At 45.2% G+C, this 23,220-nt stretch overlaps 1 protein-coding gene across 4 annotated transcripts in view; it reads left to right on the plus strand.

Annotated features, from left to right (window-relative positions):
* The window catches only part of PFDN1 (prefoldin subunit 1), a 67,128-nt gene that overhangs the window by 39,844 nt on the left and 4,064 nt on the right, over nucleotides 1-23,220 (plus strand). For all 4 annotated transcript variants that reach the window (XM_016214137.2, XM_087816335.1, XM_087816337.1 and 1 more), the window contains exon 4: nucleotides 16,254-17,400. In XM_016214137.2, the coding sequence (XP_016069623.1) occupies nucleotides 16,254-16,337 (84 nt within the window). In that variant the 3' untranslated portion in view covers nucleotides 16,338-17,400. The remainder of the gene's footprint in view (nucleotides 1-16,253; nucleotides 17,401-23,220) is intronic.

The raw sequence follows: 23,220 nt of genomic DNA on the forward strand, positions 1-23,220 counted from the left end.
AGCCTAAATATGGCCACTAGTAGGGCTAGCTAGTCATTGGGCTCAAGGATGCAAGTGCCAGCAGGGTAGTGATTATCTGCTGCTCTTATTTCCTATAGCTGTGGATTCTATGGTGAAGTCATCTCATAAACTTGGTGACCTCTGCCCATGTTTTAGAAATGGAGGTCACATGTATACTTCACAGAAACAGAACTGTAATTAGGGAAGGAGAGGGAGATCAGAGTGGGAATCCAGGATTCCAGATTCTAGATTCCAACCACTATATCATTCACTTTTACTCAGAAAGAAATGGGGATTCCTGGTTGGATACTCCCAGTAGCTGGGCCTTCTAATTTTAGTGGTTCTTTTCTTATAAAATGATAAGCTCCTTAAACACCAACTCTTCGAATAAAGAGATTATAAGTGGCTTCTAAGTTGCCTAGCATCTGGAAATCGAAGAAAGGGCCAAACGAAAACCACGCCTTGAATCATGTTTTCAAAGAGAAGCGTGCGTGCCAAGTGCTCTTTTATTACTCCAGTGTCATTATAAACTTAATTGGTGTTATGTCAGCTACTAAGATCAGAGCCAATAGCATATTAAACTTTATTCTGTTTGTACTGGTTCCATGGTTACTTGGGTGGGTGTGGAGTTAGGGACAAGTGGCAGCTGTGACGTCTGGTCTATAGAGTGATTTCATCATGATATGAGCCCTGCGTCATCCTGAATGGAGAAATGTCACTGGGTGATGTGACTTGACCTCTCAGTGCCCCTGCGAACGCTTAGCTCAGTGATATGAGCAACCAGCCCGGCTGCTTGTCTGACCTAGAGGTTTAGCTTAGAATTAGAGAACAGCAGTTTCTTGGTGATACTGACAGGTATAACTGCATTTTCCTTTTCTCTTTTTTAATGAAAAGAAAGGGAGGTTTTTTGAAAGCTTTATAAATAGCCCTTTGATATTGGAGTGTATTTGTCGTTCTGCCCTTTGCTGACCTGTACAAATCACAGGAGGTGCCCATGAGTCATTCATCTGTGCCCACAGTGGCTTTGAGCTCTTGCTTGTTTTTACTGTCTCCAGGTCCTTTTATGGGTTTCCGGTTGCCGTATCTCTATTTTTTTAGTTGTGTAAGTATGTTACTCGATTGGAAAGTAGTACTGTGATCACATAGAAGTTTCCTTACCCTTGTTTGTCCATTGCCTCTCCCAGAGTGCCTTATTAACTCATTAATCTGAATGTTTAGTGCTTCTGCTGATAACATTAAAGTTAATTTTCAGAAATTAATTACGTCATTTTATTTTACCCTGGCCAGTTTGTGTGTGTGCTACTCTTAAGTGTTTGGGTGGAGTAAAGATTGATTTGCTGTGAAAATAATTGCCTTGCCATGCCTGTTTTTAAAACATGGGAATTTCATGTCCTATCTTTTCTCCTTTGTGATGCAGCATTTTAAGAAGACTAGGCATTATTTTTTATTTTTTATTGAGGAAAATCCACAATGTTGTGCAGCCATCACCATGTCTTTTTCTAGAACATTTTTATCACCCCCAAAAGAAAACCCTTACCCATTAAGCGGTCACTGCCCATTTCTCTCTCCCACCCCCCAGCACCTGACAGCCATTAATCTGTTTTGTGTGTCTATAGATTTGCCTATTCTGGATGTTCGTATAAATGGATCATATTGTATTTGGCTTTTTGTGTCTGGCTTGACTTAGCTTAATGTTTTCAAGATTAATCTAAGTTATACTATTTAGCATGTATCAGTACTTCATTCCCTTTTATAGTGGAATAATATCCTGTTCTATGGATATACCACATTTTGTTTATCTACTCATCAGTTGGTGAACATTTGGGTTATTTCTACATTTTAGCTATTATTAATAATCCTGCTGTGATGCACATTCACAAGTTTTTGTTTGAACACCTGTTTTCTTTTTTTGTTTGTTTGTTTTTGTTGTTGTTAATCCTCACCAGAGGATATTTTTTTCCATTGATTCTTTTTAGAGAGAATGGAAGGGGGAGGGAGGGAGAGACAGACAGACAGACAGACAGATGGAGGTGAGGGATACATATCGATTGGTTGCCTCCCACATGGGCCCTGACTGGGCTGGGGATCGAACATACAACTGAGGTACGTGCCCTTGACCGGGAATCGAACCCGTGACCCTTCGGTTCGTGGGCTGACACTCTAACCACTGAACTACACTGGCCTGAGCTTGAACACCTGTTTTCATTTCTCTTGGATATATATGTAGGAGTGGAATTGGTGGGTCATATGGTAATTTTATCTTTTAACTTCTTGAGTAACTGCCAAACTGTTTTCCACAGCAGCTGCATCATTTTACATTCCCACCAGCAATATTGGAGGGTTCTAATTTCTCCACATCTTTGCCAACACTTATCTTCTATTTTTGATTATAGCCATTGTAATGGGTATAAAGTAGTAACTCACTGTGGTTTTAATTTGCATTTCCCTAATGACTAGTGAGGTTGAATATCTTTTCATGTGCTGTTGGCCATTGACTTCAGACTTTTGCGGCACATACCAGTGTGCTAGTCTTGCCCTCACAGTATGTTATTTGGAGAAATGTTTATGCAAGACCTTTGTTGATTTTTAAATTGGGTTGTATATCTTTTTGCTGTTGAGTTATAAGAAAATAGAAATTCTTGTTTGGTTTTTTAAAAAAATCTTTATTGATTTCAGAGAGGAAGGGAGAGGGAGAGAGAGAGATAGAAACCTCAGTGATGAGAGAGACGTTGATTGGCTGCCTCCTGCACAACCCCTGCTGGGGATCGAGCCCGCAACCTGGGCATGTGCCCTGACCGGGAATTGAACTTCAATCTCCTGGATCATAGGTCGATGCTCAACCGCTGAGCCACGCCAGCCTAGTGAAAATAGAAATTCTTGACTTGCTTGGACAAGAGAGTAGGATTGGACTGCAGGCTTTTGCTGCACATACCAGTGTGCTAGTCTTGCCCTCACAGTTGAGTCACTTACACCTCCACTTCCAAGAATGCAAGGTGTTGCCCTTACTTCCTCACTCAGAAGACACACCCTTACTCACCTACCCCTTTACCATGCCTACAGGCCAAACTCCACAGTAAACACTGTTGATTTGATCCTCTTGCTCTTGTAAGACTATGGCAAACTAAAGACAAACGATAACAGTAAAACTTGTTTTATTTGCTTATTTGGAAGACTTGTAGAATTTTAATAGTCCTTATTGACTTGGCTTTCTGATCCCGGAGAAGCAGAAATAAAGCAGTGTATATTGGGAAACTTCTTGCTTTTGTAAAATTTGTTTTCATGAGATTTCTTTGTTATGTACTGTGTACATTTGTTTTTCACATATGATGGAACTTAGGAAAGTATTCTATCTAGGCTGTAATTGTTAGGGTCTTTTGTTCGTTCGCTTTGTTTTGGAGAGGAATCCAAGACCCTCGGGCTGTGATACTGGTAGCGGCCTCTGCATCCTCTTCCGGATCTTTTACTCAGCTCCTGAGACAGACAAGTACTTGTCATGTTTATTACACCATTAGTACCTTTATACTGCACACAATTCATAGCTGTGGCGTTTAGTGGTCTCTGAAGGACATTCTCTTTGCTCCTTTATTTCCTGAATGAAGCATTTCAACCCTTCTAATCATGTCCTTGGGCACAATTATACTGACACTTCTACAACCCTTGTGTTGGACTTGTGCAAAGCCCAGTGTCTCACTGAAGATAGGAAGTAAAATGATTTGTTCCAACACTACAGTACCTGTGCTCTTGGAGCTAATCTGTGACAGTTAAAATCCTTCATGGAGTTTTTGGGCCAGGCCTCATAGTGAGGCCACTTGATATAGCACTTTTCTCCCCCGCTCACAACCATTTCTGACATGTCACTGTTTCTGTTTGAACACATCCAATGATTTTTAGTGATCTCATGCTTCTTCCTGAACTCTTCTCTTGGTTTCTGACAGTTTCCTTCCCATTTAGTGTTATTTGCTGGTTCCTCTTCTTTTCATTCGTACTGAATGTTGACTTTGTACAAGGCTAAGTAAACCCTCTTATTCTGTGTTCTTTCTCTAGGAATTTCAACCTTCTTGTGGCTTCAAGTACTACCTGTATGCAAAATTATATCTCTAGCCCAGAATTCTATGAACTTAAGACCCAATCTAGTTTTCTTCTGACATTTAGCTTGGATGGCTTACAGGTACCTTAAACTCAAAATGTCTAAAACTAAACTCATAATGTTCCCTTCCAAACATTCCATGATCTTTTAGGAGTTATTTGTCTTTCTAAGACTATTGCAATGGCCTCCTAATAGGTTTCTCAGCATTCACACTTGTATCCTGTAGTCCAGTGCTTCCCAACCTTTTGTACATCACAGCACCCAGGAAATAATATTTGCATGATTCATTGGGGTAAGTGTAGAGAAAAGGTGCTCAAGGTTGGCGGTAACTGCTCAGGGGGGCAGGGAGGCTTTGGTTGCCCTGAACCTACCCAGCCACTCTAGGAACTAAAGTGATCAATATCTTGGGCACATATGTTACCTATTCATGACTCACTGGGTGACTGTGGGAAATTCTGTTCTAACTCATTCTCTATGTTGTGTCCAGAGTGATATTTTGTTTTCAGTGGGAATTTGATTTTTGTCATTCCTGCCTAAAACCTGGTGGCTTTCCATTATCTTCAAGGTAAATATTAAATTTTTAAAAAAATATTTTCTAAATTGATTTCTAGAGAAAGAGAAAGGTAGAAGGAGAGAGAAACATCCATGTGAGAGTGAAACATTGATTGGTTACCTCCTGCACATCCCCTACCGGGGAATCTAGCCTGCAACCCGGGCATGTGCCCTAACTGGGAGTTACATTGTCAGGCTTTTTGGTGTGCAGGACGATGCCCAACCAACTGAGCCACACTGGCCAGGGCAATATTAAAATTTTAATATGGCGTAAAACCCTGAATGTTCTGACTCTGCCTCAGCACCTTCATCCTTCTATATTCATTCTCATATATTCATATTCTCTTCCCCTCCCCCTCCCTCTGCCCCTCCCCTCCCGTCTCACTGTCTGTTATTTAGTTTCCAGACATGTGTTCCATTTGACCTTTGCACATGCTGCTCCATTTGCCGGGAATTGCTCTCACTCCCACCTAACCTCCTCACTTAGTTAGTTCTTACTCATCCTTCAGAGCTAGTTCCAAAGTGCTTCTGTGATTTCCTGGGTTATACCAGGTATTTTCTCCATTAGACACTGTGCTTTTCCCTCAGAGCCCTCTTAGAATGGTAGTTAAATGATGGCGTATGAATAAGTGTGTGACTTGCTCACTGCTTTGATCCCAGTACTTGAATCTAACATATTGGGTGCTCAATAAATGTTGGTTAAATGAATTATGTATCAGTTTTTGATGCTGAGTATGAAGCATTAATTAGGTCCAACAAGCACCTTACTCTTATGGAGCTTACATTCAGATACAGATAATAAATAAGAAAACATCATATAGCAAAGGTGATGATTTAGAGAGTTCTGCTTTTAATTGAGTAATCAGGGAAATCCTCTTTAAAACATGGAATTTCAGCTAAGATCTGAATGGAAAGCAGCCAGCTACTTAAAAGTATCTAGAGGCCCTATTCGATTTTGTTCAGTGATTAGCGCATTGGTCCGCTAACTGAGGGGTCTTGGGTTCGATTTTGGTCAAGGGCTTGTACCTCGGTTGCAGGGTCAGTCCCTGGCCCCAGTTGGGGCACGAGTGGGAGGCAACCAGTTGATGTCTCACATCTCCCTCCCTCTCTCCCTCCCTTCCCCCCCCTCCCCTCTTCCCCCCCTCCTTCTTCTTGCTACTCTCTCTAAAAAGCAATGGCAAAAATATCCTCCAGTGAGGATTTTTAAAAAATAAAGAAAAAAACTATCTAGAGGAACAGCATTCTAGGTGGAGGTACAGATGGTGCCTTAAGGTTGGAATCATTTATTTTGATGGAGGTGTTTAAGTAGTGAAAGGGGAAAAGAGGGGTAATAAGGTTGGAGTACTTGGCAGGGACCAGAACATGCAGGGCCTTACTGTCCAGGTTAAGGAGTTTGGATTTTTAAAAAATTGTCATAGGAAGACATTAGAGGGTTTTGAGCAGAAAGTAACCTGATTGACATGTTAAAAATTCATGAAAAACGTTCAGGCTTTGATGATGGAGGCTTGGGCTAGGATGGTAGCAGTGGATCTGGATAGAAAGAAGAATGTGATTTTGGAATATATTTGGAAGTAAGTTAAGAGTTGCTGATGCATTGGATGGGGAATGTGGGGTTTGGCTTAATCTGCGTATAGAACATACACATATTTTAAATATACAGATTTGTTTAATCTATGCAGAACATACAAAAAAACTGGTCTAGACTCAGAGGAAGAAGGGGTGAAATTGGAGGAAATACCAATAACTTCAGATATGCAGATGACATTGCTGGCAGAAAGTAATGATGATTTGAATAGACTTCTGATGAAAGTGAAAGAAGAAAATACTAAAGCAAGTCTGCATTTGAATATCAAGAAGACAAAAGTCATGACTAAGGAAGAAATACACAGATTTAACATAGTGAAGACAGTGAAATTGTTGAAGATTTTGCTTGGCTCAGTCGTCAATTCAGATAGAGACTGCAGCCAGGAAGTCAAGAGAAGGCTGAGATTTGGAGGGGCAGCAATGGAAGAATTAGGAAAGATCACCAATAGCAAAGATGTGTCATTAGAAACCAAGGCTAAGATCATCCACATCCTTGTATTCCCAGTTATTAAGTTCAGATACAAAAGTTGGACAGTGAAGAAGTATGATAGGAAAAAATTAATTCATTTGAAATACGTTGGAGGAGAGCTCTACAGATACTCTGAACTGCCAGAAGGAGGAACAAATGGTTCTAGAGCAAATTAAGCCTGGAACATCGCTGGAGGCAAAAATGACAAAACCGAAGTTGCCCTACTACAGGCAGAGTTCTTTGGAAAAGACAGTAATGCCGGAAAAGAGGAAGACTAAATGCAAGATGGACTGATTCCATAAAAGAAACCATAGGCATGAGTCTACAGGAGCTGAGCAGGGCAGTTGAGGACAGGACACTGTGGACATCACTCATCTATAGGGTAGCCAGGAGTCAGAGCCTTTTCAACGGCCTGTAACACATGTAGGGTTTAAAGAGAAAGAAAAGAATCCGGTGTGGCTCCTGTTTTTTGTTGGTTGGTTGGTTTCAGTGGTTTTTAAGTTGAGCAAATGGATGAGTGGTATCCACAGAGATGGAGAAGACTGGGGGGGAGGGCTGGGGTGACTGTGGATCAGTTGTGTTTGTTTTAGACATGTTAAGTTTGGGTTTGACATTCAAGAGGATGTGTTTTGTAAGGAAAGCAATTGGATGTGTAAATCTGGAATTGAGGGGAGGTCAGAGTTGAAGATAAAAATTTGAGAGTTATTTAAATTAATGTTTAAATCTGTGGGACTAGATGAGAGTTTCTAAGAGAAAGTGTAGATGGGAAAAGAGAAGCTCCAGGACAGCTTCTTGGAAAATGCCAACATTTTGAAGCTCAGCAGAGGAGGAGTCAGCAAAAGAGAACTTAGAAGGAGTGTAGCCAGTGACGTAGGAGGAAAGTTGGACTGTGGTATCATGACAGCTAAGAGAAGAAAGTATTTTAAGAATTGTGTTGAATGCTGTTGATGAGTAAGGATGGGCTGAGTAAGAAGAGAATAGAAAGGCAAGCGCTGCTTTGGGCAGCAGAGCTCATTGGTTAGCTGGACCACATCAGCTTAATAGAGTAGATAGACATGATTGGAGAGGCCTGAGGGGTAGATGGGAGATAAGGAAGTGGAGGCAGCTACTAAAAACAAATGGTTCAAGAAGTTTTGCTAAGAAGGGAAAGAGAGAAAGGGGCAGTACCTACAGGGTAATGTGAGGTCAAGAAAGATTAAAAAAAAAAAGATTTGTCTAACCAAGAAGGATGTTTCAGAGAAAGATAAATTGAAGATTAAGAAAAAAGAAAGGATAACTGTGGGATTGAAATTTTGAGGTGAATGGAGATAGACAACACCCAGGTGGAAGGTATGCATTTTGATAGAAGCAGGGACACTCTCCATTTTAACAATAGGGAAAGAAGGGGGTGTACCTATAGGTGGAGGTTGGTAGTAGATCTGGTAGTGGAAAGAAGAGGAAATTCTCATCAGATTACTTGAATTTTCTCAGTGAGCTGGGAATGAGAGGGGAGGAGAGGAGAGAGTATAGGAGATTTGAGAAAAAGGTATGAAACAGTTATTTTGGAGAGCAGACAAGTGAACATATTAAGGAAGTTTAATAAAATTTCCAGACAGCATTGAATGCCCATTTGAGATTCATGGTTCTGAATTTAAAGGGAAACCATTCTGCACAGTTAAGTCTTTTTCTCTAGCAGCATTCAGCTGTTCAGGTACAAGCATGGAGTAGGTAGATGGTTGGGTTTAACTTGGTTGGCATTTAGCCAGGCAAATACAGCAGAAGGAGAGAGGGGCAAAGGAGAAAAGGGTGTTTATAAGAGAAATAAATATCATGAAAGACTGTGGAAAGCTTAACAGGTAGGAGGGGGAAAGGCCATGGAAGCATAATGGATCATGAAAAACTTGTCACTTAATGACGAGGTTGAAGAAGTGCTGGAGAGAGAGTCATCAGATAGAAGAGACCTGAAGAATTGAAGTAGTGGTGGTGAAATTGAAATTTTGGAGATGGTACAATTACTGGTGTTGACAAGATCTCTAGGATATGACCATGGACTGGTCGCTGAGTTGGGGTAAAGTAAAAACTGAGGGGAAAGGAGGTCATGGGATTGATGGAGCATCTACATTCTTGTTGAAGCCTCCTTGAGTAGGGCAGCAGTGGTGGAAAGGAAGACTGGGTGGGCCATCAGTGAATGAGGGACAGTCCCCAAGGATATTGGTAAGATTGCAGCAACGAGGTGGGGGAAGATGATGGTAAAAAATAATGCCACAGACTTCAAGAACCAGGGTTTTTGGAGGGGAAAAGAGGAGAAATGGTTTGGCAGCTGGCTGAAGGAATGAACAGGAGGATGGATGGATGGAAATTTATGCTCTTATTAAGTAGCACTCACTGAAAATTAAAAATCTCCGAAATCTCTAACTGCTGGACTCAGTTCTACTTTTTAAAACTCCCTCCTTTTTAAGAATAGAGGTTGGCAAACTATAGCCTGCTGGTCAGGTCTGGCTTGCTGCATGTTTTTGTGTTTTTAGAACACAGCTATCTGCATTCATTTATACCACACCCATTTGTTTACACATTGACTATGGCATCTATAATGGCAGAGCTGAGTAGTTGTGACAGAGCCTACACCACAAAGCCTAAGGTATTTACTATCTAGTCCTTTATAGAAAAAGTTTGCTGACTACCACATTTGAACAGTGGTTCTTAAACTTCAGTTTGCCTCAGAATCACCTGGAGGGTTGTGAAAACACAGATTGCTGGGCTCCACCCCTGGGATTCTGATTAAGTGGGTCTGAGTTGGGACCCAAGAATGTGCATTTCTAAAAAGTTCCCAGGTGTTGCTGACACTGCAGAATTTTTCAGAGCCCTCACTTTTTTTTTATTTAATATTTTTCATTTGCTTATTTATTTATTTTTTAAATATATCTATATTGATTTCAGAGAGAGGAAAGGAGAGGGAGAGAGAGATAGAAACATCAATGATGAGAAAGTCATTGATCAAGCCCGCAACCAGGGCATGTACCCTGACCGGGAATCGAACCCCGATCTCCTGGATCCTAGGTCGATGCTCAACCACTGAGCCACGCCTGGCCAGGCATCAGGGACCTCACTTTAAGAGCCATTACTTTAGATATTTAAGTTAGTGGTCAGCTTCCTTCTTCCCTAATCTCTGAGCCACACGTCCCTGCCTACTTCAGCTGCTTATCACTTGACGTGATTTACTCGCTTGTCTCATCCCTTTTAGGCCTGGTGCCCACACATGTCAGGATTCTGTAAGTAAAGCCTGATCAGTGCCATATGCCTTAAAGTAGTTGTCCCTCCTGGCTCTCCACTTTCTTTCTACTTTCTTCCCTGGGTTGTCTGATGGATTGGACTTTCTCTGGGACTTAAGTGAAGCTGATGCGTTAGGGAGAGCAACAGTAAGTAGAGATCACTTAAACCCTAGGAGGACTAAGGGGCCAAACACTTGTTTGGAGGAAATAAGAGTTTCCCCCATCAGTGTGTCTCTGCTGTAAGGTGCTTGAGTAGTGTAAAGGTTTCTTGGGCAGATTGAAGGTCTTATCACTTGGGAGTCTGACCCCATACAATGCCTGTCAGAGTCTCTTAGGTAAAAGAACACCTGGGAGAAAAACCAGATCAGTCAGCTGAACCGTCTTGTATCCCTGTCCTTCAGCAGAGGAACCTCTTTATTTCCACCGCCATGTGTCAGAAAAGGAGCTGTATTTATTATTGCTGCATAACAGGTTAACCCCAGACTTAGCTGAAAACAAACAAACGTTTCTTATCTCAGTTTCTATGGGTCTGGAACCTGGGCATGGCTCACTGGGTACCAATGGCTCTGGTCTCTCACGAGGTTACGGTCAAGTTGTCGGTGGGGCTGTGGTCTCACCTGAAGGCTCCACGGGGAGGAAAGGAGAGTTTTGCTTCCAACCTCACCGGCGTGGTGGTTGGTAAGCCTCAGTCCTTTGATGCATGGGGTCCTCCAGGTAGCCTCATAACGTGGCAGCTATTTTTTTTGGGGGGGGGAGAGGAGGACATGGAGAGGGAAAGAGAGAGAGAGGAAGAGAAACCTCTTAAAGATGTTCTGAAAGCAGTTTCTGAAAGATGCAGAGACAGGAACCTCTTCTCACACTTCTTTATTCTCCTGCCCTGTGCCTAAAATTGCTTTCTCTTTGAGCTTATTTGCTAATCATATAGGTTCATAAATTACCTTATAGTCCAGTTGTGTCCTTAATGGTGAAGTGAATGGGTCATAATGGACCTGTGTCTTTGGGTCAGTGGTCTCTTAGCCTTAAATTCCCGCTCAGGTCTCGCCTTTCCTGCCTTTGGTGAGTGCTCCTTGCCCATTGGGGCCATCACAGCACTTGCACTTTCAGAGCTGTGCGCAGCTCCTGCTTGCTGGGGCTCTGCCCCTCTCTGTGTCATTTCCCTTTCTGACTTCTCTGACTGTGTCCCCTCGTAGCCTTTCTTTTTTTCTCTTCCTCCTCCTTTCCTGGCCTTATTCACATTTTACGCCTTGCTCGCCAAGATGTGCCTCCTCAGCCCTCAGTGAGTTCTTGGTCTCTTGCTAAACTTTCCCACTGTGGGCAGCTGGCACCTTCTGGCCATTTTACAGTTTTGCAAACTGAGAGAACACGAGAATCATTGAGGCTCTCGGGTTTTTAATTTGGAAGTCATGGGAGAGACAGTGAGAAGATAGCCTCTGCCTAAGGTTTTTTTTATTTATTAATAGTAGAGCTTGAAGTTGGCGGTTGTCTGCAGAAGCTGGAAATTCAGTAAAGGAAGAAGTGTGTGACCAGGGTGGGTGAAACTCGGTCAGAAACATGGAGCTCAGAACAGAGGGTCTCAACACAGGTCTCACAGAATATTGGGCAAAAGGAACCAAGACTATGTGCCTGCTGCCCCTGTACACTGGATTGGAGGCAAGGGACAAGCCAGAAGATCTGCTTTTATCTGTCATGAGCTCCATTTTATCTTCTTCCCTGAGTTCCATTGTACCTGTCTTCTTTATTTTGTCTTTAAGACAAGAGTTCATTTGAAGAAAGAGTTCTGTGACTAAAGAAAAATGGGGGAATGGGGACACTGGTATTGCCCAAATCCTCATTTTATAAATGGGGAAATAGAGGGTGAGAGGGGAAAACTTTTCTGTACCCCAAGAAGTGACAAACAGGAAAATATTAGAGAGGACAAACTTCCTAAGAAAAGACAGTCTGTAGAGATAGTGTCATAAGATGAATTACCTCAGGAGTCAATTTGAGAGACGTGTCATGTCAGAAAAGTCCTAGGGACTTGAGCCTCTTTCCTCCGTGAGAGGGTAAGAATGAAATGCCAGCCCCAGTCTGACTTCCAGAAAGAAACTTGGGCTGATGTGCAGTAAGCCCAGCAATTTCATTTCCCTGCCATTCTGAGCCCCACAGGAAATCGCAGAATTTCATGTCAGGACAAGGCCCCACAAGAAAGTCACTGCACCCAGAGCTCTGTGGTTTGATGCCACTAGAGAATTCCTAGGGAAAGCGTTCTGAGGGAGATTGCTCAGCAAGACAGAAAAGTGCTGCAGCGAGGCCAGCAAATGCCTTCCTGGGACTCCTGGTGGAGGTTTGGGTTTAAAAATGCCTCCTGGAGCTTATACCGCATAGCCTCCTTGTAGCTCCCAGCAGCCTGTTACTGTGCAGTTTCTCGAGGATTTGCCATTTCAGGATGTGGGGAATTGGGGTGGCTTGTTTCACAGTTTTACAGTAGGTCTGATAAGGCGTAAGGGCCTCTTCTGTTTGTGGGACTAAGGCTTTGATGCCCCATTGAGATCCGTGAGGTTTGAGTTTTAGACTTGTGTATATCCAGGGGCAGAGGTTAGAGGGCAGTGCCAAAACTGCACACCACCTTGAAGGAGAATGGCCAGTTTCTGCCTTTGCTTCCTTTGGAGGGTGTCCCTCAGTCATTCAGGTTGGTGGGGAGAAGTAAAAAGGACCGTGTGTGCCAGTCAATCAGTAAGGCATCATTGCCCATCGTAAACACTTTTATCCAACAGGTATTGAGTTCGTTATGTACCATTCATTTTTCTAGACACTGGGCTATATCAGCAGACAGAACAAAGTCTTTCCCTCATGGACCTTTTCTTATGAGAGAGGACAGACAGACAAATCCTGCTTCCAGTGGTAGTAGGTGCTGTGGGGGAAAGTCGGGGTGAGAATAGGGGGTCTGCAGCTGCACGTAATCAAGGCCTTTCCATAAGTGACGTTGAGAAAGGCCCAAAGGAGCAAGTAATGTGGCTGTTTGTGAAGAGAGTTCCCACACACAGAGAGCTCACACCCAGGGCAAAGGCCAGGTGGGAGCGTAGCAGGTGGAGAGGAGGGAAAGCTCGGTGGCCTTGTGGCTGGAGCTGAATGAGTGAGAGGGAGTTTTGGGCGGGGAGGTCGGAGAGTCAGCTGAGAACAAGACTGTGGCTTTTTGAAAAGGCTTTACCTTTTACTTTTGAGTAAAACCCTTTGGAGGGTTTTAAATGTTAAAAGATGACTCTGGCCACTGTGGAGAAGAAACTGAAGGGGGGGGGTCAAGGGAAGAAGAAAGGAGACCATTTACGAGGCTATTCATTCAGGTCAGGTTCTGGATACATTTTGAGATAGTGTAACAGGATTTGTTGGTTGATTGGATGTCAGATGTGACAGAAGAGTCAAAGATGATACCAAAGTTTCAGTCTTGAGCAATTACAAGAACGGAGTTGTCATTTACAGAAATGGGGAAGGCTGGGGTCCACAGGATTTCTGGTTTGACTAGTTTTACAAAGAAGCTGTGGAGATCGAAGGAGGGGAAAGTTTGACTTAATTATTAGTTCCTTCATTTTCTCCATTCTCTCTGACAGTCGGATTTGTATTTGGGTCAATTCTACCAGTTTCGGGGGGAGAAGTCGGTCTGATAGTACTAACTTGAAGGGATCCTTACCCATGCCTGTGCAGTTCAGTGTGCTCAGAGGCAGTGGGTCCAGAAGAGCGTTGTGGTAGATTTTGTCTCTGGGGGCATCCCTCATTTCAGGTGCTATGTTGGTTTTCTAGGGCTGCATAACTAGTTACCACCAAGTGGGTGGTTTAAGACAACAGAAATTTATTCTCTCAGTTCTGGAAGCTAGAAGTCCGAAATCAAAGTGTTGCAGGTCTCTGCTCCCTCTGAAGAGCCTAGAGAAGAATTCTTCCATTCCTCTTCTGAGCTTCTGGTGGCTGCTGACCATCCTTAGCCTTCCTTGGCTTATAGATGCAACCCTCCACTTTGTACTTCCGGCGATGTATTGCATTCTTCCTGCGTGTCCCTTTGTCTTCATGCAGCGTTCTTATAAGGACAGTAGTCATTGGATTTAGGGCCCAGCCTAATCCAGTATGACTTCATCTTAACTTGGTTACATCTCCAAAGACCCTTTTTCCAAATTAGGTCACATTCACTGTTACCAGGGGTTAGGACTTCAACATCTTTTTATGAGACACAATTCAACCCATGACAGATGCTGTGGTCTGGGTTTGATTATGAGCCTCTTTTGGGCTTAGGTGTGTTTGAGGATGAGAAAGAACCTATTGAAATACAGTTAGAAAACAGGTCCCTCTGTGCTAGGGATGCCCCATCTGTTGGGATGAAAAAAATTGTTTTCATGTCCAGCAAATTTAGTTAAAGATTTAAAAATAGACAAGTTCATTTTGCATTATTTTTTGAAACTTGAAGACTTTAGGATATGCACTGGTAGAATCATGAAAAAGTCATGTAACTGGAAGTGGAAGACAGAAGGAATAGACATTATAGAATGAATAATTTTAAAGATAAGAATTACTTTGATTTTGATCTGAATTGATACTGAATTGATTGTCCAGAGGCCTGGACAGTAGGTAGAAAGCTATTGCTGATGTTCCAGGTTTGTGGTTTTGCCAGTTGGGGCAGCAAGTTGGCAGAGATGGAGTACAGCACACCTGGGTCCCTGAGCCCTGAACCTTGGCTGACTACTGCAGGAGTACAACCCAGATTGCTCTACTAGCCTTTTCCTTAGATTCCCATGGGGCTGGATGCTGAATGGCACTATCTAGCTGCTACTCCCCTTCTGTGCAACACCCAGTACCTATACATTCTTCAGTGGTGTGTCAGGCGTTATTAGTATTTCTCTCTTTTTAACTCACAGGTACAGTCTAAGGGTTGTTTATTAAAGGAAGTCCCCACTCGGATATGACAATGATAGGGCTGTATCAGGTTTAGCAATGTAGTTAAAATTCTTTAGCAATAACATACATTTATGGCCATCAAATTATGGTTCTGTGAGTTTTTATAGCATTCCTGTTGTTTGTAAGGAATTGTATGGACGTTGGACAGATGGGAGACAGGCTCTTTCTTGTCAGGACATTTGAAGTAAAAGAAGACAAACAGGAATTAGAGGTTCATACAAAAACTGATAAAGATTCGTGGATGCCACAGCATTTGGCACCTACAGGAAAAGGTCTCTAAATGTATTGTTTAATAAGTATCTGGGCAGAGTGTGGGAGAAGTTAGAGGCAGGGATATGTATAGAGGTTTCGTGGTGCAGGCCTCGAGCAATAGAGACATTCATTTAGATTTTCCTGCAAGGCCTGTCAGACCAGGCTGCTCACCTGTCCTCTGCCCTGGCCTTTGCCTGGGTCTTCTGGGCATTCTAGTGGTCAACCTGAAGCCACAGCTGCTCGTGTGAAGGGGTAGGGTTGAGAGAAGGGCACGCTGCATCTGGGCTGGGTTGCCTGGGCCAGTGCTCTGCATTACTGGCTTCATCCCATGCATCCTGGGAGGGGGTTATTTTGAGTATTCCTCAAAAAGGGAGCCTTCCTTTCATGTCTGTTCAGTGGGAATGTAGCCACAACTATGTCTTCAGGGCAGGGACCAGTGGTGAAACCACCATACTTGCGGGGTGACCACAGGGCAAATAATGTACAGACATCATTTCCTTTGACTGATCTTTTGTAATCCTGGTCCAGATGTGTCTCCTAAAAGTAAAGTTCTTTGTTTGAGATTTTTAATTTAGGACCCAGATGGGGAAAGGAGGTCAAGTTCCAAAAGGTCTGTTTTACTCAGTGTGTCACTGTCCTGGATTCCTGGCTGGCAGCAGTTTCATTAGAAAAGCAGATTTCATCCTGACTCATCTGCCTCTGTGAGATGTGTGATACAGCTTTTTAGGACTCAAGAAGCCTATCTCACTGAACAGAGCAGAGGGTACACAGTCCATTCTGCAGTGGTGGTGGCTACTAGACCTGGCCGGAGCCATGGAAAACCTTGAGACACAGTTTGCTCTGGGGCCGGAGCTTTGTCCTGGAATTTCCTGGCCTTTGTCCGGTGTAACTTTATGTACCCAGATGCCTGTTTTTAGAGTCTACTTCCTTCTAGGGGAAGAGTGCTACTGCCTTCTATAGCATTCTGCTTTCTGTACCAAGCAACCTCCTCCTGCCATGTGTCAGGTGTATACACCTGGCTCCTAATCAACAGCATGCTCCTGGAAGTCACTGGTCACAGAGGAGAAGTCATGACCATTGGGCATAAAAGTCGCATCTGCCAACCCAGCCCATTCGTAACCCTTGTTTTTTTCTCCTATTGCAGCAGAAAAAATCCTACCTGGAGCGCAGTGTGAAGGAAGCTGAGGACAACATCCGGGAGATGCTGATGGCACGAAGGGCACAGTAGGAAGCCTCAAGGGAAACTTTTCCTCCTGACCCCTCCTATTCTTGGCAAGGACAAGGAGCCTTTGCAGGGAAATGGCCTCTGCTTTACCCTGATAGATGTTTTATCTGGATGGTCTGGTAACCCTATGTTTTCTACATCACCCTGAGCCCCTTTCAAATCCCAACCCTGTATTATTTTTCCTGGCTTTGCCTGCCACCCCTGCCTAAGACACTCCTCTCCCCTGGAGGTGAGTCATGAACTCTCAGGAGAGGGAAGATTGGAGCCAGGACAGATAGGGGAGCTCTGCCCATGCCCCCTACTAGTCATGCTGGTCAGACCAATAAAAGGCATTTGTGCCACTCTACTAAGTCTGCTTTTCTTGAGCCAACAGATGAGAACAGAGGCGCAGAGGCCATCTCTACCTGAGCTCTTACCTGTCCCTCTCTGATCCTTTGCATTGAAGCCTTCCCCTCTTCTTTCTGATCCTTTGAGTAAACCCCTCAAGCTCAGAGCCTCCGTGTAATGTGCAGATAGGAAAGAAAGACCAGGGCATAGTTGAATTTAAGGGAGCAGGACAGCAGTTCCTCAGTGGCAGTCTGCCTAAAGATTCCTTTCCTGCTTTCTCCTAAACATTCCAAAAAAAATGAGTAATAAACCAGCAACACCTCCAAGACTCTGTCCATTTGGTCAATGTCATAAGGTGGACATGACAATCCTGGGACCTCCTAGAGGCTCGGGGGCAGTGGTGTGCTGGAGCTGGCTTACACTGGCTCAGGAGAGCCAGTTGTTTAATTGTCAGGAATTTTGTTGCCAGTTGTTAAACACAGCTGTTATTAAAAGTTAAATTATGTAACTTTACAATTAAATTATTAAAGAATAAGGGTAATAAATATTCAAAACCTCTTTCTTCCTAATAACTAAATCTGCCTGTGATCTTGTTTTTGAGGTTAACAGTCTGTTGTGTCTGGACGGTGGAACTACTACATAATGGTGCACTCTTGGCTTCTCTTCCCAACTCCTCTCTTGGGACATCACGGTAGCTTGAAATCAACTATGGTGGGACCATTTACTCTACAGAAATCAGGTGATGCTACAAAGTCATGGTTTTTTGTTTGTCTTTAAAGAGAGAGCACTGGTAGTTAAATATTTATAAGCACATCACTTCTCAGAGGGCAGGCAGAGAGCTTTCAACTGCAGTGTCTTAGAGCTGGCAGGGCATGCCCTCAGAGAAACTGACTTGCTGCTCTGGCAGCTCAGTGCCACCCTGTGGCCAAAACTGAGATGTGTGGCATGATTGACTGGTTTGAATTGATGGCTCTTCTCTCTTGTATGTGTGTGTCAGGGGGGTGGTATGTGTTGGGAGGGGACAGCAAGAAAAGAAAGCTTTGGGTCTGGCCCCACCCTCGCTGTGGGGTCCTACTCTCCTTCCTGCTGGGGCAGCCCACAGTTACCAAGAGGCCCTTTCCTGGGCTCTGGGTAGACGTGGGTATGGCTCATCGGTGAGCCCATCTTTGAGTGGGACTAGAGAGAGAACGCTAGCTCAGCAAGGACCCTATGACCTGGCTGAAGGCCGCCCAGCCTTGGGATTTACTTTGCTAATAACACCCACCCTGCTCATGCAGTAGCCAGAATGAAAAGGTAAATAGGCCCCTCATCATATATTGGACAGTGGCCACTAGCTGAGATACCCAGGGCTTAAATTTTATCTGGAATAATTCAGACAGTTGAAGTTTAGACAAATTTATTAAAACATACAGGGTGTTAGCAGAGAAATCATTCAGTGGTATGTTACATTATGCTACTACCTTGAATGTATAATTTAAAAATTATAAATATATATTTCATAACTAAGCCTTTCGCCAAAAAAATAAAAGGAAAGTCATTAAGCACATTTGTGAAAGGCCAATAGGAAATGGATTTTGAACATTAGAAAGATCAAGTCACTGAATTAAACAGCAGTAACCCGCTAATCTAGAATCCCACTGTGTTGAAGGTAGAAGTGTCTGCGCAGAGCTAGTCATTTATTTCAGCAATCAGAAGAGATGGGGGCAGGCACACCTGTTGGAGGTGGCAGCAGAGCTGGCAGGACAGCAGGGCCAGGCTGGTCAGGTGAGCATGTCCCAGAGACAGCAACAACAGAGAGCAGTCCAGCAGGCTGTGAGGCAGGAGGATGCGCCCAGGTCATCCCTTCTTTGGTCTTCCACTACATACACTGGAGTGGAGAGAGGAGAGAGGGTAAGAATGAATGTGGCACAAACTCTGGGCCCTACAGAGCCCACGCCTCCCAGGCCAAGAGAGGGCTACGGCATGGAAGGCCACTGAGCAGACGGGGTGCCTTTCTGCTTATGCCGTTGTGGGTGATGAAGGGAGGAAGAGTGAACTCAGCTACTTTCTTCGTCCTCCTTAGGACACTCATCCCTGCAGGGACAAGCACTAGGGAACCTATACAGCTGCCTGGCACCAAGGCATAAGAAGTGTCCATTGCTACCTGGTCGGCGCTGGCTAACCCAACTTGGCTTATAAACCAAGCAGCAGCACTATGTCCCATACCCTGTAGGAGTCTGGGGGGACATTTCTTTAGATACAGCTAAACCCTCTCCCAAGAGAACCAAAATCCCCTAGAAAAGGGGCTTTAGTTCCTAAAAGAATAACCAAGAATCTTAGATCCTCATACCTGGGCACTGCACGATGCACAGTATCAGAATGTGCCCCAGCCTCTAAGCTTTCACACACAGTGGTGGCAGGCAGGGATGAAAACCTGTCCGAGTGGGAGGGATGGCAGGAGCCTGGCACGCTTCCTTTTTCTCAGAATGGAGATGGAAATCTGAGCCCCTGTCAGGACTAAGGGCTCTGTTAAGAGATTTGAGTGGAAAACAATTCCACAGGTCAAGAAGCACCCCAGCCACCCTTTACTTGTCAGCTGACTTGCGGCCCACATCAGCCTCTTCCGTAAGGACATCCTTAAAATGGCTGATGGTCATCCTTGGCCTCAGAGAATCTGTGGCCACTTTTAAGAAAATCTCAAAACCACCACCATCGGACTTAGTTATAGGCAGTAAGGATTTTAAACTTTGAAAGTTCATGAATCTTAGAAATTAAACCAGTCCTTTTGGCAACCTTCTTTCGGTTCTATTTTTGCATATCTATTTTTATACCTCCTCTCTTGGAGCCTGGTATAGTAGCTAGAATAGGCCAGGTTAGTAGCGAGCTTTCCAGGTTCTCCCATTGTATCAGCTACCCTCCACAGAGACATCCCTTCCCCTTCTCTCCAGGCACATGTTTAATCTCAGCCTGCTTTCATTTGGCCCCACTCAGCAACACTGGGAAAGCCTACTCAAAGAGGAGAAGACAACCTGTTTATTCTGAGGCCTGATAAGGCGTATTACCTGATTTAGTCTTAACAATAACCTTGAGATAGGTATTATCATTTCACATGTGAAGAACTCCAGGTTTACCAAGGTTAAGGTTCTTGTTCAAACACACATGACCAGCCAAAGGCAGCAGGATCTGAACCCAGGCCTTTGGCAGGCCAGGCTTGCCCAGGTTTGAATGGGCTCCAGTCCTCTCACAACACCCAGAACCCACCCTACCCATTGAAGGCCGGGGCACTCCAGACTCTGGGGTCACTGCAGCAGGAGAGCCCTAGGCAGGGTGTCACTTGCCATCTGCCCAGATGACGGGCCCAAGTCCCCAACCTCCCTTGATCCTGCATGGGCAGCTCTGGACAGGGAAACTGAGGACACAGTTGGCTGTGGAACCCCTTGAATAATCCCTTCCTGTATTCTTCCTGCCAGAGCGCTGGCTCTGCTGCCCCTGGGATAGAAAGACCCCCTCCCCTGCCAGCTCTAGAAGTAGCCTGCTTGATCCAGGCCTGTAGCAGAGTTGCCATGTGAAAGGTCCTGCAGTTTCTCTTAAGCCACCAGTTACTGAGGTGCTCACAGATGTGGAAGGACCCATGTTGAGGGCCTTCTATACACAGGACTACTTGGTCTTCCCAACCCTGTCCCCTCACCACTTCCCTCCTGTTAGAACCACTGAACCTCAGGCAGCTTAGTCAGGGAAACAAAAATGTCCCAGTCTCACTTCCTCTATCACTTGCTCCTTTAGTTCAGTTTGCCTTTGCCAGGGCGCATTTCACATGACATACTCCGAAACCTGGGGCAATAAGTACTTTGAGCTCATTACTCCCAGCCAGTGCCTACAGAGGTTAGAAATAGTCTGGCTATAGGAGAGAGGACTTCAGACCAGAGGGCTGCGCCAGCCTTGACGGGTGGTTAGTGCTGTACGTACCTTAGAAACCTGAATCACTTCCTTTCTGGAGTACCAAGTCTTCCAAAGCCCTTATGACTCTCCATTAGCTGAGAACAGAACCTCTGCCCCCAAACTGTCAAGAGTACATGGCGGAAGGCAGGTGTGCAGGTAAGTGACTTGCTCTGACGAAGGCCTCACAGTTCCTCATAGACCCACTGTGGGCCCAGAAATGGCACGTTTTACAACTGTCTTCCTAAATGCCTTACCTACTTGGAGGGTCCCTGCTGCACTGAGTTGCATGGCCTAGTCTGCTCCAGGACACCACCCCACCTGGGGGCCACTGCAAATTACCTTCCACTCTGTCCCCCTCCCTGCCACCCAGTGGGTGAATCTGCCTGAGAACTCCACCACCATGCCAGCCAGTGTGCAGCCCCTGCTGCCTGTGTCCTGGGTCTTGACGCCCTCCCTGGCTACTGGAAGCCAGGGGACCATGTGTACTGAAGCTTCACTAGCAGTGCTGGTTACAGCAGGAGCTGAGGCAGAGATGATTCCAGTGGACTGTTCTCCACCCAGGCCACTCATCTCTTCTGGCAATCGAGGCATAAAAAGAGGGCAAAACCATGGTTATGTAAGGTGTTAAATATTAGAGGAAGCTGGGTGAACAGTATACAGAACAGAAACTACCATTTCTGTAACTCTTATCTAAGTCTAAAGTTGTTTGAAAACAAAACGTTCTTCAAAAGGAGGGAAAGGAGAAGGTTCAAAGAGCCATAGGAGGTGGGGGTGGGAGTAGGCACTGCCTTTCCAGGTGGTTCAGAAGTCAGTGCCCAGGTACAGGGAGAGGTTCTGTTGGCCTGCAGTGGCTGCTCGGACTGAGCTCCGTGGAGATCAGGTGCCCCCCTGTGGCCAGCTTGGGGACGGGCAGGGCCTTACAGGGCCAATTGGTTTACATACACATCAGCCAAAAGGCTAACCCTGCTATTTGCTCTCTAGTGTCTCAGTAGCCAAGACCACCCTGTTCAGCCAGTGCTGGAAGTCTATGTCCTGGATTCAGGCAAGAAAGGGCTGAAGGGACACTCTATTCCCAGAAAACTGGTCGAGTTGGAGATCAGACCCAGGGGGACCCTTCACTGGCTTGTGTCTCTTGCCTCCCAAACAGCCCTTTGGCACCAACCCTCAGTGTTCTCAGCCTCTGCCCAGGGTGGAGCTTACTAAGGGGCTTTGGCATGTGAATGCAAGTAGAACAGAGGGGTGGTGGAGGGCAGAGAGAATCAGGGAGGGGTGTATGAGCAAATAGTTGTGACCCAGAGGCCAGACTAGGTCAGAAAGGCCCTGGCAAGTCTTGGTGCAGAGCAGCTTCTGTCAGAGGCTCCCACTTACCCTCTTGCCTCTGTGCTGGAACCAGAGTAAATAGATGGAAGATGCTTGGAGACATACAGCCCCCTGAGCCCAGATGCCTGCCCAAGCCCTGGGGTCTTCTACAGGGTCACCAGCCCACTACAACTTAGCCCACCACACATATCAACCAGCAGCCCCAAGGGTGCCATTCACAAAACCTGGTTCTGGGCAGGCAGTGGGCAAATGGAGTCCAGGCCACACAGGGGCCAGGGCAGAGATGACTCTCAAGAAATGTGAGCAGAGGCCTTTTCAGCTGAAGACTCCTCAGTCAGCTCCTTCCTGGAATCTGAAACCTTTTAGTTGCTCGGCTCAGACATTTTAAATGATTAATCGGGTGCTGGTGGTAATGGAGCTGTATGGCCCATCCTTTTGAGAATGCATCTGTACATAGTCACAACCCAGGAGGGGCTAATAAGGAGAAGCAAACAAGACTGGGGCCTCCCACAGAGTTCTGACATCTGGGTCTTCTTGCTCCATGAACTAGGAAGCTACATCTTGGTCTCTCGAGGCCCAGACCAGTCATGGCACCCAGGGCTGCTCCTCAATTGCTACCACCACCACAGCCACTGCACCTTCCAAGAAGTGCCTCTAGCAAAATGACAGCTTTGCCAGAGGCAGGAGGCCTGGAGCCTGTGCCCGCCTCAGCTGCCCTCAGCCCACCTTCAGAATCTGAACAACAGAAACACCCAGTCAGCCTTTCCAGAGGTAGCAGACGATGCTGGAACAGCTTTCCTCCTGCTCAGACCAAGAGGCAGGCAGGGAGGGGGAAATCTAAGCATTTTTGGAGTAGGTAAAATCTCAAGGTAGCTCTAGCATGGATCCTGTCCCTTCCATGGAGGCCAAGGGGAGAGTATACAACTTGCTAAGGATTCACTTCAACTTTCCTTGGATGTGCTTGTGTAGTGGGATCACTTATTACTCAGCACAGGGGCTGCACTAGTGAGAAAACATGCCCTGAAGGCAGTGCCACTGTGTCACCTGCACAAGCCTGTTAGCACCGGGTTAGGTATGCTGAGGGAGGAGTGACGGGGAAGGGGTGGCTAGAAAAAGCAGAGTGATCAAGGTGTGTAGTTTTCCCTGGAGGCTGAAAGTTAAGAGCAGGAGAGGTTAGGAATATGTTCCACTTTCATCTTTCTCCACAGGGAGGTGGGATGTGGGGCTGGCACAGCCTTGGCTCTGCAGCAGCTGCCTTTGTCTGCTAAGCTCAGGCCTTCATGGGCCTCCTGGGCCTCAGTCCCCCGTTCCTCATGCCTCC

This window comes from Miniopterus natalensis, chromosome 4 (genome assembly GCF_054644295.1).
Source record: "Miniopterus natalensis isolate mMinNat1 chromosome 4, mMinNat1.hap1, whole genome shotgun sequence".
Lineage (NCBI taxonomy): Eukaryota > Metazoa > Chordata > Mammalia > Chiroptera > Miniopteridae > Miniopterus > Miniopterus natalensis.